At 37.2% G+C, this 18,686-nt stretch overlaps 1 protein-coding gene across 14 annotated transcripts in view; it reads right to left on the reverse strand.

The window, feature by feature from the left end:
- PRRC2C (proline rich coiled-coil 2C) overlaps window positions 1–18,686 on the reverse strand; it is a 99,107-nt gene that overhangs the window by 66,368 nt on the left and 14,053 nt on the right. For 10 of the 14 annotated variants that reach the window (XM_019952513.3, XM_019952518.3, XM_019952515.3 and 7 more), the window contains exons 2-5: window positions 5,312–5,477; window positions 3,639–3,816; window positions 2,145–2,254; window positions 912–1,037 (exon numbers count right to left, since the gene is read on the reverse strand). In XM_019952513.3, coding sequence (XP_019808072.2) covers window positions 912–1,037; window positions 2,145–2,254; window positions 3,639–3,816; window positions 5,312–5,423 — 526 coding nt within the window. In that variant the 5' untranslated portion in view covers window positions 5,424–5,477. The remainder of the gene's footprint in view (window positions 1–911; window positions 1,038–2,144; window positions 2,255–3,638; window positions 3,817–5,311; window positions 5,478–18,686) is intronic. The other 4 variants (XM_019952517.3, XM_019952514.3, XM_004312524.4 and 1 more) reach the window with 2 other exon arrangements.

The following is an 18,686-nucleotide window of genomic DNA, read 5'->3' on the forward strand; positions in this document are numbered from 1 at the left end:
AACCAACAAAACCTAAGCTAGAACCCCCAGCTAAGTGGCTCCCAGATTCCTGACCCTCAGATACTGTGTGAAATGGTAAGCCCAGTTCAGTTTGTCTTTTTAAGCTGCCAAATTTGTTACACAGCAACAGGTAACTGGTGAAAAGAAACTAAACAAGAGAACAGTGGAGCTGACACATCTATTCCTAATACAAACTCATCAACCACATTACAGTAATTAAAAATAAAAATTAAAAAAGGTGATTTACCCAGACCTGGCAAGAAATGAGCCAAAGAGATAGAAAATGTATTAGGTTATCAAAAACATGAATTTGTAATCATTACTGTAAATAGGAACTTCCCTGTACATGGTACAGGGTTCTTTGAGATATTTGGTGACAACACTATGAATCCAATATAATTAATAAGATGTTTTAAAATCTCTCAAAGATTTTATATTTCTATTTTTAGTTTCTGCTTTATAATGTACATAATACGAGTATCTCTTACTATCCAAATTGACTGGTTCCTCGGTTTGATTTCAGAATATTAACAGAAAGCAAACGAATGGATATAAATTATAAACAAATATTTGCATATTGGGGAGGTGTGCTAAAAACTTTTACTATTGTAAAAATGACCAAATATTGATGTGCAACCAAGTCACCTAGGCATCTTGTTAAAATGCTGACTTTTGATTTAGTAGGTTGGGTGTGAGGCCCAAGACATATACTTCCAACAAGTTCTCAAGTTAAACTGATGCTGTTCATGTAAAAACCATACTTGAGTGGCAAGCAACTACAGTTACTATCTGCCTTTTCAAACTAGGTGAGTCATCATACATACAACAATAGCAGACAGGAGGTTATATCACAAGATAAAACACAAATATAATCTCATTCTGTATTTTTATTAAATAGAAAGTATTCTTACTTGGTGGGCGTAAACTGGGTCCAGGTCCATAGCTGTCATCAACTGATTCTTTTTCTTTTTTTTCTTGATCCCCAGCTGCCTGCAGGCTGGGAAATTCTTGCTGAAAATGACTATTCACCTGGATTCCTATGGATATTTTTTAAAAAACCTTACATGTAACTTTTATACTGAAGATAATTCAAAAACCCTCCCAGGATAGAGCTCTGTCTTTTTTTGATAATTTATTCCACATTTCAATGATGACTGTTTGTATCCATAAAACTTTTAAATTTATCTAGAATTAGAATCCCTTGGAAAGTTAATGAACAGCCATGAGGAAATAAAAATCTAAGAAAGGAATCTGCCAGACATTGTTCCAGTGGACTCATTAAAGATAATGAGGAAAGTAAGGAGAATTTCACTTCTGTTTCTCTTTTATTATGACTCCTTTCATTTTCAACATAAGTAAAATTCCTTTACTAATAAATAACTCTAAGAATCAGTTCAAATAATACTGCTAAAATAGAATTTATGAATCAACACTACAAGTATCATGGTGAGACTAAAATGCTTCATTTTAATTTATTGCAGAGATACTGATTGCACCTCACTATTCACTCATTCACCTATCTACCTACCTGCCCGCCTATTTATTTTTATACTTCCATATATTTAAAAGAGCTGATTTTATTAGCTTGAGGGCCCAGATGGGTTTTTCCATACAATGTTTTATAGATATGTTTTGCAAGTGGGAAAATTAAGTTTTGTTGGGGATTCCAATCATTTCTAGTAGGGAGGGAAGTATTACAGCTACTGTGCTTTATGGCTACTCTCTAGGTCTTCTCTACCACGGAAATCGTGAACAGCATATTTGAAACAGAAGAGGTTTAGGGGCACAGATGGAAAATAAAATGGTTTCTAGCAATCAACATAACGTCTGGGTACTTTTATGTCTCAGAGCTGAAGGCACAAGATTTTTTCTGGTCATGTAGGGTAAAGACAGAGTAATGTGGGGCACAAGGTACCTTAAAGGCTCCTTCTTTAATCTCTATTATTGGCTCATACATGGCTCTTAACACTGAAACTTAAGTAGCCCAAGAGAATTTTTACAAGACCCTTTTTTTCAGGGCCTGATAATACCTTTTGACAGTGTTCTCTACCCCTGCCAAAACACCATAATTCGCCCCTTATCTCCTGCATGGCTGTTCAGTAACCATCAAGCCTAACCAGTTTCACCAGCTAATGTCCACTTACCATCTCCTTGCCCACCTTGCTTGTTACTGGCCCATGATTTGGGAGCAGGTGCTACTTCTGGGGGAGCTGCAACCCCAGGTTTTGGTTGTGCTGGTGGAACTTCTGGTGCTCTTAAAAAAAATATGACTCCATTATTTCAGATATTATATGTTTAAATAAAATAAATATTGCATTTAAGCTAAATTTGTATACAAATTATTTTGGCTACATATTTACTCAGATGCACGCCACCATGTTTTCCCTCTGCAACATTCCTTTAAATTTTGTCTCCTTTCATTTCTACCCATGAATAACCCAAGGAGATGACAGCTTTGTTTTTAACTTTGGAAAGAAAAGGGGAGGAAAGGAGGGAGGGAGGAGGGGAGGAGGGGAAGAAGGAAGGAAGGAAAGAAGAGAAAGAAAGATAAAAAAGAAGCACTCATTATTGAACATAGCTACCAAAAATTTGTTTTGAAGAAATGAACATTTATAATTAGGAATAACATTATAGTCATACATACAGTCTGGATTGGTGGGATTAACCAGGGGCTAAGGCTAAGCAAGCTCTCCATTTGGCAGTCCACAGTTTCACGACTGTACATATTACTGTTAATCAAAAGAGGTAACAGCAACCTGCCTGATGCATCCCCATGAGTAAAAGGTGTTTTAAAGGGGTCTACAGTTTTATTCAATTCTTGTAATGAGTTAAGGCTTAAAAATGAAAAAGGCAGTTAACAGGCTTAAGAAATGCAATATATTTCTGGTATACTTAGATCTAAAACTGACTTGCTACTATAAAATAATTCTATAACAACTAAGAAGTAGAGAACAATAAGTCTTTAGTAAGCTTCACCCAAGCAGTTGTATTTATTATATAAAGCTCCCCAAACCAGAATATAGAAATTTAGTAACAGATATAGGCAAAAAGCATTAAGTATTCATGTTCTTGTGTTATTTTTAAAAACTACCACTACTTAGATTGGTCATTTAATAAACCAAGAGCCCTGAATAATCCATGACACAGAATGCTAAATATTTATTGAATGAATGATGATTAAGCGGGATATTACTAATTCCACGCCAGCTTTCTTGTAAATTCTTTATTCATTCAAATAATATTACTTGAGCACCTATGATGTGCATCAGGTATAGTTTCAATGAATCAGGCAGACAGAAACTCTTAGCTTCATGAAAAGTAGTTAACAGAATCAACTCTTAAATCATTTTAGAAAGAGAATGCCTGATTTGGTGAGGATGGGATAGGAGGGAGCCCGACAGTGTATGATACAAGGAAAACTGTGATTAGCAATTCTGTCAACTGTTCTACCCTGACACATAAAAATACTGCCACTAAACCCACGCATAGGAAAAATTACACAAAAGTTGACTATATAAAACACAAAAGTTGACTATATAAAAAAGGGCATAGCACAACACCTAGCACGTAACGAACTCAAACATAAGTTCCCACAAAGAAAGGGGAATGATTTCATTCTTTAACAGACTTTGACTCACTTTTCTTCTTCGTGTTGCTCTTGTTTTGATGCCCATCCTGTGCCATCTTTAGGTACGATGTTCACATTAGGATCATTGCCTTTGTTTTCCGCTTTGAGACTTGGGAGGTTAGCAGGTGGAGGCATACGCCGTGAAATACCAACTTTTCCAAGACTCTGCAATCCATGTCGAGCTGCAACTGAAGATCAGTAACATCAACTTTCTTAGTAACTATTTTATTCTTAAAACAAAATAAAAAGACAATAGGAATTAACGGGATCTTGAATTATTATTTTCTATTTTAAAATGAAAAAATTAAAACTAAGCCACACCTGCAACATAACCCAATGTAGAAATTATACTAAAATTAACTATCAAGCCACTGAGCAGATGCTTTAAAAATTCTAATAACTGGGACTTCCCTGGCAGTCCGGTGGTTAAGACTCCATGCTTCTGGGCTTCCCTGGTGGCGCAGTGGTTAAGAATCCACCTGCCGATGCACGGGACACGGGTTCAAGCCCTGGTCCAGGAAGATCCCACATGCCGCAGAGCAACTAAGCCCATGAGCTACAACTACTGAGCCCACGCACCACAACTACTGAAGCCCGTGCACCTAGAGCCCATGCTCTGCAACAAGAGAAGTCACCGCAATGAGAAGCCTGGGAACCACAATGAAGAGTAGCCCCCGCTCGCCACAACTAGAGAAAGCCCGCGCGCAGCAACAAAGACCCAAGGCAGCCAAAAATAAATAAATAAATAAAATAGAGTATACAGAAAATAAATAAAATAGAACATACATTAAAAAAAGAAAATTCTAACAACTGAACCAACTCTATAAACTATGAAAAAGAAAACACTGACAATGCTGTTTTTTAATTTTTCCAGGGAATCGATTTTAAACTCGAAACTTCGTACGTTAAAGAATAAACATGATATGAAACAGACTCACAGACATAGAGGACAGACTCATGGTTGCCAAGGGGGAGGGGAGTGGGGGGGTGAACTGGGAGTTTGGGGTTAGCAGATGCAAACTATTAAATACAGAATGGATAAACAACAAGGAGCTACTGTATTCAATATCCTGTGATAAACCATAATGGAAAATAATATGAAAAGATTGTATGTATATGTATAACTGAATCACTTTTCTGTACAGCAGAAATTAACACTACTGTAAATCAACTATACTTGAATAAATTTTAGAAAAGAAATATGCTACCTTTATGTACATAATGAACACTGTTAATGCACCATATAGCTATCATGTGTACATGGTCCAGTTTTCACTCTTCACTGTAAACACTGGGTTCAAGGTATTAAAAAACAAAACAAAACTAAGAACCACAGGACTCTCTAGTCCATAACTAAAAGTGGTAGAATAAATCCACTAATATTTATGCCTATTAATTTCATTGACCAAGTCTCCCTTTTGGAACCACATAGTTTTATTTATTTTCTGATGACAACAAACAGGAAAAAAAACCATATTTTATAACATTTATAAATTTTCAGCCTAAAAAAATTCATATCCCTTCAAAGATGTGTACGTATATAAAAAGCCCAATGTAAACAGGGCTGCATTAACATATGTTTGCCCTAGATCCTAATAGCAATAGCCCTAGTGTGTCATTTACAGTAATAAAACAAAACCATGAAAACTATAAAAAATATAAATGTCACTTGATTTTACTCACCTGTGGTTTTCTGAGTTTCTAATGATTTACCCTTGTAAGTATTAAATAAACTGAGTGTCGCATACTTTTTCCCATCCTTTGCTTTTGTGTTCTGGCCTGACTTCTCCGACATTTCAGTGGAAACTCATCGAGTCCAGAACGTCCTGCCACACCCCTTAAAACCAGTCTTTAAGATGCACATAAGAAAGAAAAACAAGGAGGAAAACTTTAGAATTAGTTTACTAAATGCTGTTAGTAAATTCAAATGTTCACAGAAATTCTGAAAAATAAAAACATGAGAAATTAAGTCAATCTTCAATAACTCACATCAACAATAATTTCAAGAGCCTGTAAAATTCCAACAACCAAAATGTGACAAAATTAATCAAAATAAACTTCCATGTGCTTAGTGAGTATATTGTTTATGATTTGTAACCATTTAACTACACTATAGAGAATAAGGGTTTCAATCCATACTGAGATGAACAGTTCAAATACAGTGAATCTATGGATAATGTCTTTCTATTTAATAAACAAATATCATTCAACTTAATAGGGTTGAGATGACTGGCATGATCAGCTTACACATATGGAATCCAAACATGACAGAAGGATAACATCATTTCCCTATAAACTGCATGCCTGTGTTTTCAGGCAGTATGTGTCTAACAAAGATCTATTAGTTTAACAGTTTAGAATAGAAAGAACATTCTATTTTCTTGATGTTCTGCAAAGGGTAGATACTTCTTTATAAACCCAAAGTACATAAAAACAATATTCTATTTCATGGCTATGGAGTAAGTGTTCAAGAAATGGTGTACACTTGTCAAAACAAATCTCTGTATATATAAGAAGTTATTAGAAGTACATAGTATTTTAATGAACATTCATATACAAAGAGAATGTTCATCTTTGGAACTCATGTACCCAATTAAAAACTAGTTTATTAATAAACAGGGCAAAAGACACAAATTAGCTCTCATACTATTTCCCTTCAATTTAGTGAGGTGTACATTATCAACCTTAGGAGTTGGATTTTTTCTGTTTGTTTTGTTTATTTTGTTTTCAGGGTGGACGTAGGACAGGAGGCGGTGAATTCCACCAATAAACCATCAACAGCTAAAAGCATGGGAGCTAAAGATAACACAGAGTAGTATATAATGCAAAAAGCATTCAAAGTCAAGGAATGCCTGTGTAGACCCTACCATCATAAAAATCATTTTATGTACTGGTTTTACATTTGTCAATTGCAGAATAAGCATCACCTGCAGAGACGTGATTTTATATTCATATCACCTGCCACAGTATTTATGGCGTTCCATAAAATTTATCAATAATTTTCACATCTGTTATCTCATTTCAGTCTAGTAACTTTATGATACAGTTAGTATTCTGATTTTACAGATAAGGAAACTGATGTTCATAGGTAAACAAGATTGGATTTGAAATCAAGGCTTCTGGGTCAGTCCATTTACACCATGCTGCCTCCTCCCCATGTAACTGTAATCACTTAGCTTCTCCAAGTATACATTTACGATAGACCATCTTTCCTTGAAATAAATTGTGAAAACGACTCATCTGAAACCAAAAGAACTACATTAATGAATATAAGATGGCTTACAATCATATGTGGCAGAATGTATATAATTAATTTTATCCCAAGGGTGCTAACGATGACGGTGTGAAGAGAGCTATCTATATACTCCGAGAATCTATCCTGTTGACATATTTTCACCAATAACATGGACAAAGATATACAGGAAGAATATTCAGCTCCAGTGACAAAAGAGGACAGTGCATATTCATTAGACGACAGAACTAAGATTCAAGGAGATCTTTCTTCAAGGTGAAAAAAAATTAACTGACATATAATAAAAAGTCAACTTGTTCTTTCACCCTCATTTGATGGCAATTTTAACACCTAAGAATCCTCAAACCCCTCTTAACACTACAACTACTCATGCAGCACTCTTAGTGGAGACCCTAACGTGCCTACATCATAAACAACGCAACGTTAAGAAAGAAACTCCTTAAACTTCCTAGGGGCAAACCTACAAGCCCACCAGCATCTACATCCATCTTTCCTAAGGGTTTCCTTTCCTTCACCTACTGTTACAGTGGTTCTCAGCATCATCTAGAAACTTGTTAGAAATGCAAATTCTCAGGCTCCAACCCATACCTACTGAATCAAACTGAGGATGGGGCCAACCACTGTGCCTTAGAAAGCCCTCCCAGTGATTCTGAAAAACACAAAAGTTCAAGACTCACTGACTTACTACAAACAGATATATGCTAAGCAGTGGTCGGTCCTTAACTCTTGCCACACATTAAAATCACCTGGGGATTTAAAACATACCAGTTTGCGACTTCCCTGGTGGCACAGTGGTTAAGGATCTGCCTGCCAATGCAGGCGACACAGGTTCGAGCCTTGGTCTGGGAAGATCCCACATGCCATGGAGCAACTAGGCCCGTGCGCCACAACTACTGAACCTGCGCTCTAGAGCCTGTGAGCCACAACTACTGAGCCTGCATGCCACAACTACTGAAGTCTGTGCACCTAGAGCCCATACTCTGCAACAAAGAGAAGCCACTGCAATGAGAAGCCCACGCACCACATCGAAGAGTAGCCCCTGCTTACTGCAACTAGAGAAAGCCTGCGTGCAGCAAGGAAGACCCAATGCAGCCAAAAATAAATAAATTTATTAAAAAAAAAAGTTTCTAGGCATGTGAGGTGGGATCTCATCATCAATCCTTATTTTGAAAATGCTCCTCAGTCAATTCTAATATGTAAGCAGTCTTCAGAACCACTGCAATAAAGGAAGTGTATCTTTCCTCCCATTCCATCTAAGGCCAGTCCTTCCTTCTGTGCTACCCATCCTGTCCTCACCTTCTTTCTCCTTCTAAATTCATCTCTGTAGGAAATCTCATCCAATTCTAAGGCTTCAACTACCAACAGATCATGCCAAATTTATATCTCCAGCCCAGAACTCTGTGTTCCTACATAATTCTACTTCCTGTTTACATTTCTCCTTTGTTTTGAATAAAGTTTCAACTTTACCTACAACACAGGCATGTATTTCACATTAAACGTTTCAGAAGCAAACCTACCGAATATTCACAAATCACAAGAGGAAAACTGTAGTTAAAAATATTAAGTTGAGAGTCAACAGGGAAAATACCTCAACATTTGACAAAATGCAAATGTTATGTAAGAAGTCAACAAATTGAAGAAAAAAACTTGCAGAAACCCAAATATTAATGCTATATGTAACAAACAATTCACTATAGAGAAATACCACTAAGCAAATGTATTAAAATGTTCAATTTTATAAGTAAACAAAATTAACAAGATAGGGCAGTTCAGCTTGTCCATAGGCTTACACAAGGAAAACAAAGTTAACATAACACAATTTAACTGTAGGGTGACAGAATATCTAATTCAACTCAGCCATCACAAAACATTAGAGCCTGGAAATAATCACAAAATGAACCTTAATTTTCCTACTTAAGAGTTAAATAAACTAAAAAATTTCCTTTAAATTATAAGGAATTTCCAAATACAAAAAAAAAAAAGAAAATTCCTGTAAATATATAATAAAATTCAAGTTTGAGTAGTTCTTTTTAAGGTTCAAAATTCTGTACAAAGTTTCTCCTTCCCCTATTAATAAACTACTGCCTATATGGTATGCCCTTCAGTACATGCTCTTTCACCAAACAGATAAACAAAATACATACTGGGTATATTCTGAGGTAAGAAATATGGCCAGGGAGTCAGCTTCTCAGGCCATTAGAATAGAGAATAAATTTATTCTTTCATATCCTATGAGCCTTTCCAGTATAAAACCCAAGAAGACTTTATAGTACCTACTACCCCCCTCCAAAAGTAAATCATAAATACATGATTGAAGCTAGTACAAATGCATTCAAAAGATAATTCAATCAAAGATAAGAACAAACTATCACAATGTACCTATTTCTATAAAAGATCATGCATTTCTAAAGACAAAGAATTTAAAGCCATAAACAATAAGACTGGATAAATCAGAAAAGCCAATTGCACTCTAATGGTTTGCCAGTTATATGTGGGCACTTTCAGAAATCCCACCCCTGGGCCTATATGCAGAGAAATCTCTAATATGAAAAGATACATGCACCCCACCCCTATGTTCATAGCAGCACTATTTACAATAGCCAAGACATGGAAGCAACCTAAGTGTCCATCAACAGATGAATGGATAAAGATGTGATATGTATCACAATGGAATACTACTCAGTCATAAAAAAGAATGAAATAATGCCATTTGCAGCTACATGGATGGACCTGGAGATTATCATACTAAGTGAAATCAGAAAGAGAAAGACATATACCATATGATATCACTTACATGTAGAATCTAAAATGATACAAATGAACTTATTTACAAAACAGAAACAGACTCAAACATAGAGAACAAACTTGTGGTTTCACCAAAGGGGTAAGAGGGGTGGAGAGGGATAGACTAGGAGTTTGGGATGAGCAGATACAAACTACTATATATAAAATAGATAAACAACAAGGTCCTACTGTATAGCACAGGGAACTAATAAACCATAATGGAAAAGAGTAGGAAAAAGAATTTGTATATATATATATATATATATATATATATATATAAAACCTGAATCACTTTGTACACATGCATATGTAATGTGTTTATATATACTGTCCAGTGCAGGTAGGTGTGTATAATTTTACTTATATATAAATAAAACAAGAACTTAAGATACTGAATTGATGTGATCCCTAACAGAGAGGAAAGAAATGAAGTGAGCCCTATGGTTTCCTGAGCTTATTGCCTGGAGAGCTCCCAGGTCATGGCACTGAGAAGGGAACTCAGAATAGAATCCAAGTGGAGGCTGGGAGACTCCCTAAGTTGAAGAAATGAAGCTGGGCATTCAGGATGACCAAGGTAGCTAGGATATAATACTGGAAAGAAGAGAGGTATACAAAGAGAAAATGCTACAGATCTGCAGAGGATCTGTTCCCCCTTGTGTATTCAGCAGAGTATCAATATGTACGTGTGTGAGGAAACCACCCAAAGCCAGGAAAGAACCATCTGAAATAATCAGAGGGAACACTGCCTGTTGCTCAGGAAGGACTGGGAATAGCACCAATTCTCACATGCTAGACTTTAAATCACACTGTTTCTGGTAACTGAGTCCCAAGCAAATCTAAAGAATGTTTATTTTAAAAAATGGAAAAATATCCAGCATCCAAGAAGGCAAAATCCACATTGAACAATTTAATTAAAAACTACGCAGGCAAAGAAGCAGGAAAATATGAACCTTATTGAAGAGAAGAATCAATCAACTGAAACCAATCTAGCTGACCTAGGTATCAGAATTAGTGGACAAAAATGTTAAGTTATTTTATATAACTGCATTCTATATGTTCAACAAGTAAAAAGATTAAATACAGAGACATGAAAGATAAGCCCTGAGACAGAGTTAGACAGCCTAATCTATGTGTAACTGGAGTCGCTCAAGGAGGTGGGGTGAAAGAAAAAATAATGGCCAGAATCTTACAAAATCTGATGAAAACTATAAATACAGATGCAAAAGACTCAACGAAGTCCAAGCATAAGAAATATGAACTAAACCATACCAAAGCACATCATAATAAAATTGTTCAAAACTAGTGATAAAGAGAAAATCTGAAAAGCAATAAGAGAAATAAACATAAGAGTTAGAGCAGAGGGAATTAATTCCCTGGTGGCCAGTGGTTAGGACTCTGCCTTTTCACTGCCAAGGGTGCGGGTTCAATCCCTGGTTTAAACTAAGAGGAACTAAGAGGTTTAACAACAACAACAAAAAAATTTGAGCAGAATCCTTGTTGGAAACCATGCAAGTGAGAAAATGTTGCAGCCACATACTTAGAAAGAAAAAACTGATAACCTAGAATTCCATATCCAGCAAAAATACTTTCAGAAATGACCAACAGGGGCTTCCCTGGTGGCGCAGTGGTTGAGAGTCCGCCTGCCGATGCAGGGGACACGGGTTCGTGCCCCGGTCCAGGAAGATCCCACATGCCGCGGAGTGGCTGGGCCCGTGAGCCATGGCCGCTGAGCCTGTGCATCAGGCTCCGCAGCGGGAGAAGCCACAGTTCACCATATAGTAAACTAAAACACACACACAATTATCTCAATATATGCTGAAAAAGTATCTCACAAAACACAACACCCATTTCTGATAAAATCTTCTCAGGAAATTAAGACTCAGCCTGATAAAGGGCATCTATTACAACCTATTTAAAAAAAATAGTCTACTAATAAAAAACAAAAACCTATAGCAACATCATACTTAATGGTAAAAGACTGAATGCTTAACCCATGTTCTAAAGAACAAAGAAAGGCTATCAACTCTCACCACTTCTGTTCAACACTGTTCTAGAATTTCTAAGCCAGTGCAGTAAGACAAGGGGGGGGGGGAAGGAAGTCAGATGGGGAAGGATGAAATAAAACTGTCTATTTGCTGACATGATCATATACGTAGAAAATCTGACTAAGTCTAAAAAAAGCTACTAGAACTAAGAAGAGAGTTAAGCAAAGTTGTATACAAGATCAACATATAAAAATCAATTATATCAGTGCATAGTAGCAACGAACAATCAGAAATTAAAGTACAACTTATAACAGCAATTAAAACTAGGAAATACTTAGGGATATATCTGACAAAAATTGTGCAATATTTGTATACTGAAAACTACAAAACACTAAAGAAGACCTAGATAAATGGAGATAGGCCATATCTGTGGGTCAAAAGACCCAATAATATGTCAATTCTTGCCAAGTTTATCTGCAGATTCAAAGCAATCCCAAACAAAACCTCAGAGGGAGTTTTTCTACGATAAACAAAAGAATTTTAAAAAGAAAAATAATGTTGGAGGGCCAATGTCACCTGATTTCAAGACTTATAAAGCGGCAATGAAGACACTGTAATAACAGTGTAAAACAGATCAACAGAACAGAATATAGAAAGATATACAAAACTTGGGACTTCCCTGGTGGTCCAGTGGATGAGATTCCGTGCCCCCAATGCAGGGGGCCCAGGGTTCCATCCCTGTTCAGGGAACTAGATTCCACATGCCACAACAAAGATCCCATATGCCGCAACTAAGACCCAGTGCAGCTAGCTAGCTGAATGAATGAATGAATACAAAAATATACAAAACTCAATGCAAAATGGACCATAGCAAAGGGTACAAACTTGCAGTTAGAAGATGGGGTAAGTTCTGGAGACCTAATGTACAGTATTATGATTATGGTCAACAACATTGTATATGTATTTCGAAGCCGCTAAGATCTTTTTTTTTTTTAAACATCTTTATTGGAGTATAATTGCTTTAAAATGGTGTGTTAGTTTCTGCTTTATAACAAAGTGAACCAGCTATACATATACATATATCCCCATATCTCCTCCCTCTTGCGTTTCCCTCCCACCCTCCCTATCCCACCCCTCTAGGTGGTCACAAAGCTCCGAGCTGATCTCCCTGTGCTATGTGGCTGCTTCCCACTAGCCATCTATTTTATATTTGGTAGTATATATAAGTCCATGCCACTCTCACTTCGTCCCAGCTTACCCTTCCCCCTTCCGATGTCCTCAAGTCCACTCTCTATGTCTGCGTCTTTATTCCTATCCCACCTCTAAGTTCTTCAGAACCTTTTTATTTTAGATTCCATATATATATGTTAGCATATGGTATTTGTTTTTCTCTTTCTTGCTTCCCTCTGTATGATAGTCTCTAGGTCCATCCACCTCACTACAAATAACTCAATTTCGTTTCTTTCTGTGGCTGAGTAATATTCCATTGTATATATGTGCCACATCTTTATCCATTCATCTGTCGATGGACACTTAGGTTGCTTCCATGACCTGGCTATTGTAAACGGAACTTCAATGAACACTGTGGTACACGACTCTTTTTGAATTATGGTTTTCTCAGGGTATATGCCCAGTAGTGGGATTGTTAGGTCGTATGGTAGTTCTATTTTTAGCTTTTTAAGGAACCTCCATACTGTTCTCCATAGTGGCTGAATCAATTTACATTCCCCCCAACAGTGCAAGAGGGTTCCCTTTTCTCCACACCCTCTCCAGCATTTACTGTTTGTAGATTTTTCGAGCTAAGATCTTAAATGATAATTATGCACGTGATGTGTGGAGGTTTAAGCTAATGCTTAACCTCCACACATCACGTGCATAATTAATCACACTGCAATATATAAATGCACAAAAATACACCTTAAACTTATATGACATCATATGTTAAAAATATCTCAAATTTTTTAAAAAGGACCACAGACAAAAGGTAAAACCTGAAACTATAAAAACTTCTAGAGAAACCATAGGAGAAAATCTTTGTGACCCTGGGTTAAATATAAAGACTTCTTAGATAGTACACTAAAAACACAATTCATAGGGAATTCCCTGGCAGTCCAGTGGTTAGGACTCAGAGCTTTCACTGCCAAAGGCGTGGGTTCAGTCCCTGGCTGGGGAACTAAGATCCTGCAAGCCGCATGCTGGTGGGGGTGGGGGCGGGGCTCACAATCCATAAAAGATGAAATTTTTAAACTAGACTTTTGCCTTTTGAAAGTTCTCACGGTTGACAATGAAAACACAATCTACTGTCTGGGAAAAAACATCTGCAGATCATGTATCTGACGCAACACTTTTATCCAGAATATGTACAAAACTCTCAGAACTCAATAATAAAACACATGACCCAATTATTTTTAAAGGGCACAGGATGTGACACTTCACCAGAGATACACAAGTGGCAAATAAACACGTGTAAAGATATTCAGCATTTCAGCACCATTAGTATTTGGGAAATGCAAATTTAGACCACAGTAAGATAACTCCATACTTCTACCGTATTGGCTAAAACTACGGAATAATTATACCAAGTGTCGACAAGGATGTGGAAGAACTGGAACTCTCATAGCCTGCTCGTGGGAATGTAAAATGGTATAACCACTTGGGAAAACAGTTTGGCAGCTTCTTTAAAAGGAAAAAAATCCCCAAACCGTACAATCCCAATTCCATTCCCAATGTTTATACAAGAAAATGAAAATATATGTCCATATGAAGACTCAGACTTGTACTCTGGTTCATAGTTTTATTTGTAATAGGCAAGCACTGGAAACAACCCAACTGTTCACGAACAGGTTACTGGATAACCATATTGTGGTATATACATAAATGGAATGAATACCCAAGTAATAAAAAAGAATGAACTACTGATAAATGTAACAACATGCATAAATCTCAAAGTCATTATGGTGAAGGAAAGAAGCTAGACTCCCAACATATACACTATATACTGAATTCAACTGTGGATGAAAAATGTTGCCTCCCATATCAGTAAACAAAGGATGTTGCCGCAGGCCAACAAGCCAGTAGCTACAGCAGCCACCGCCAACTGTGCACCCTGAGGGGATCCAGGTTGGAGAAAAAGGAGGATACTGGTCCTAGAGAGTTAAGGTGCATATCAAAGGAATGATTTCAATAAGCCCAGACCCTTGCATCTTCCCATACTAGAAAAGAGCTAAATTCATTAACTTGAGACATCTGGTTTTCTTTAATTAACCTTAACCTTTTTTGATGTTCCAACTACCTGGGTTTTGTTGCAAAACTTCTATATATCCTGGCTCCTCCCTTACCTCTCTGGACTAGTCCCTAAGAGCCATCTGAAAGGCTAACTTCCAGGCTTAAGTCTTCAGTTTTGTCCGCCAAATAAAACGTAATTCTCAACTTTTAGGTTGTGCTTTTTTTTCAGTCGACACTACAAAATGCAAATGTATCTATGGTACAGGAAGCAGATCAGTGATTGCCTATGGATAGGAACTGGGAGGAACAGAAGGAAATTTTTCTTGATATGTTCATTATCTTGACTGTGGTAAGAGTTTCATGATGTGTATATGCAAAGCATCAAACAGTATACTTTAAGTATGTGCAGTTTATTTTATGTCAATAAAAAATATTTTTTAAAAGATCAAGGACCCCTAGATTCCAAGCAAACAAGAGGGATTAGAAATGAAGTTATTACAGATATTTACACAAATTTATTGTAAGTGGAGTGTAGACTGCAAGGTATGATATTGTGATTTATAAGAAAATTATACTTGGTCTTCAGCCCCACTCCTGACACAGGGCTAAAACCCTTGGAATTTCCTAAATAATAGGAGATAAAGGTATCTTTTGTTATTCATAACAAGCCCCTTACAACCACACCTGAGGATAAGTTAGTGTAGTGACTCCAGGAAGGCCTCTAGGGGTGAGGGCTGGTTGCCAGGGGAATCAACCAAGTGATTAGAGGGCTGGCACTTTCAACACCATCCTCCTCTCCTCCAGGGTAGGGAGAGGAGCTGGAGGTTGAATTAATCACCATTGGCCAAAGATTTAATTATTCATGCCTCCATTAAGGTTGGGAGCACTTCCTGGAGGATGGAGTTCCATAAACTACACAGGGACAAAAACTCATGTGCTTGGGACTCTTCTGGACCTTGCCCTGTACATCTTTTCATTCACTCCCATACTTTAATATCTTTGTAATAAACCAGTAATCTAGCAAGTAAATTGTTTTCCTGAGTTCTGTGAACTGCTCTAGCAAATTAATCAAACATGATTTACAGCCAGCCAGCCAGTTAGCTAGCAGCATGGTTAACAATCGTTAACAATCTGGACTTTCAACTGGCATCTGAAGTATTTGAGGGGACAGTCTTGTGGGACTGAGCCCTTATTAATCTCTGGGATATAATGCTATCTCTGGGTAGTTAGATCAGAATTGAGTTAAATTTCAGGACACCCAGACAGTGGCTGGAGAATCTAACTGCTTGGTGTGGGGAACCCTGCCCTCCACGTGGTGACCAGAAATGTCAGAAGTAAAGTAGAATATTAATATAGGAGATATACAATAGTGGTTTTTTTCTTTTGTTTTTGTTTTTTTGGCTGCATTTGGTCTTCGTTGCTGTGTGCGGGCTTTCTCTAGTTGAGGTGAGTGGGGGCTACTCTTTGCTGCAGTGCGTGAGCTTCTCATTCCGGTGGCTTCTCTTGCTGCGGAGCATGGGCTCTAGGTGTGCGGGCTTCAGCAGTTGTGGCTCGCAGGCTCAGTAGTTGTGGCTCGCAGGCTCCAGAGCGCAGGCTCAGCAGTTGTGGCACACAAGCTTAGTTGCTCCACGGCATGTGGGATCTTCTTGGACTAGGGATTGAACCCATGTCCCCTGAATTGGCAGGCGGATTCTTAACCACTGCCCCACCAGGGAAGTCCCTACAGTAGTGTTTTTCATTTGTACAAGGGAAGAGGGCAGGGATGGCAGGGAGGGAAACAGGCTGGCAAGATATGAAATTGGAGAAATCAGTAGCTCTGAGAAGGAGTAATGAAGAACAATGTAATAATACAGCTCATACCAGAGCAGAAAAAAAAAATGTCAGAACATCATAAACAAGGAATCAACAAACTGTTTTTGTTCCTGGGATTGATAAGACAGTAGTTTAATATTCCTGTGGCTACAAAGTTAATAGACAAAACTAGAAATGTAGAAGAAAATCAACTGAAAGTGAAAAACAAACACACCTCTTATCAAACCATAAAGCGCAGAATCATATAATTCAAAGGAATGCTCTTAAGGACTTTCATTACCAGACAAAACAATATGTTTTAAAAGTTACCCAAAAAAAAGCAGAAAAGAAAAATCAAATTAAAAAAAAAAATAATAACTACTGATAAATTCAAGAGCTGGCTCTTTTGGAAAAAATATATATAAATTAGCTGAATCACTCTAATTTTAAGTTAACACTAAGAATGAGAAAGATGATATAAAATACACACATGAAGAGAAGGCTTTGAAATAAGGGTTTTCTAGGAAAACAGAAATTACCAGATTTGGCTCAAAATAAACAGGTAAAAACAATGGGGAAAAAAAAGTTGTCCAAAAGCTGCCCACCCCCGAAGTGTCTGGCCCAGGTGATTTCACAAGGGAATTCTGACATTAAACAGAGACAATTCACATGCTATTTACAATGAACTAAAGGCAGGCTTTGGCAAACTAACGCCTATGGCCAAATCCAGTCTGTGGTCTGTTTTGTAAGGCTTGGGTAGAGAGCTAAGAATGGTTTAGAACCCAGCAGCATAGCTTAAAACAAAGTCTAAGAATCTATCCTAAAAAAATACTAATGCGTGCAAAATACACATACACGTAAGGATATTCACTACAATATGGTATGTGGTAAAATTTATTTATAATCTATGTCAGTCATTAAGTGATCCATATTTTGAAACATTTACTGAACACCTACTATGTATGCTATTCTGTGCACTGGAGATACAAGGGGTAAGAATCTGCTCTCTCCGGTCTTACTTTCTAGTTTGGTGATTCAAATAATAGGTAAATAAAATCATTTCAGATGGTGACAAATGCCATAAATAAAACCAAACAGGACAACATGAAAGGGTGGAAACTACTTTAGAAAGGGTGGAACTACTTTAGATAAGTTGATCACTAAAGGCCTCTCTGAAGAGAGAGCTTCTGACTTGGATCTAAAGGGCAAACAGGCAGCTTCAAGGTTGAAGAAAAACCAAATGCAAAGGACCTCCGGCCCTGATATGCTAACCATGTTCAAAAAAGCTGGGGAAGCAGAAGCTAGTAAGAAAGGGACAGCTGAAGGAGAGAAAGAAGGTTGGATGAGGTGGGCCTATTAGGATTAAAAACTTTATCTTTGAAACAATGGGAAACCACTGAATTCTGAGCAAAGGCTTGTCTTTGTTTTAAAAATAGCATTCTGGGAGTTCCCTGGTGGCCTACTGGTTAAGATTCTGGGCTTTCACTGCTGTGGCCCAGGTTCAATTCCTGGTCAGAGAACTGAGAACCCTCAAGCTGTGCGGCATGGCCAAAAAAACCACCTATTTTTTATATTACTACCCTGTCTACTATGTACCTAAAAAAATCTAAATCATTAAGGGCTGAGGGTCAGTCTCCAAAATAAAGCTTTTTGAATAACACATCCCCTTTCTCTGTTTAAGGAAAGAGAAAGTAAACATCTCTCTAAATTCAAGGTTCTATAACTGAGCAATGCTGGTAAGAAACTAGCATTTTTTTCACTGAAATTAGATGTAGCAAAACATGCACCTACATTTTCCGGATTTTGAATAAATACATATTACCTTTTTTGACCAAAAAAAAAAAAAGTTAAGATGGAAGAAAGGAAGAAAAAAGAAAAAAAAAAAAGGAAGCCAGTGCTTTTAAAGCCAACAGACTGTTTCCAAAAGGTCCAAGGGAAATTTGGAAGGCAGCAGTTTACCATAATATAAACATCAACTTTTTGAAATGAAAGAATAACAAACAGTGGTAACAAAAAGATG

Source organism: Tursiops truncatus, chromosome 1 (assembly GCF_011762595.2).
Source record: "Tursiops truncatus isolate mTurTru1 chromosome 1, mTurTru1.mat.Y, whole genome shotgun sequence".
Classification (NCBI taxonomy): Eukaryota; Metazoa; Chordata; class Mammalia; order Artiodactyla; family Delphinidae; genus Tursiops; species Tursiops truncatus.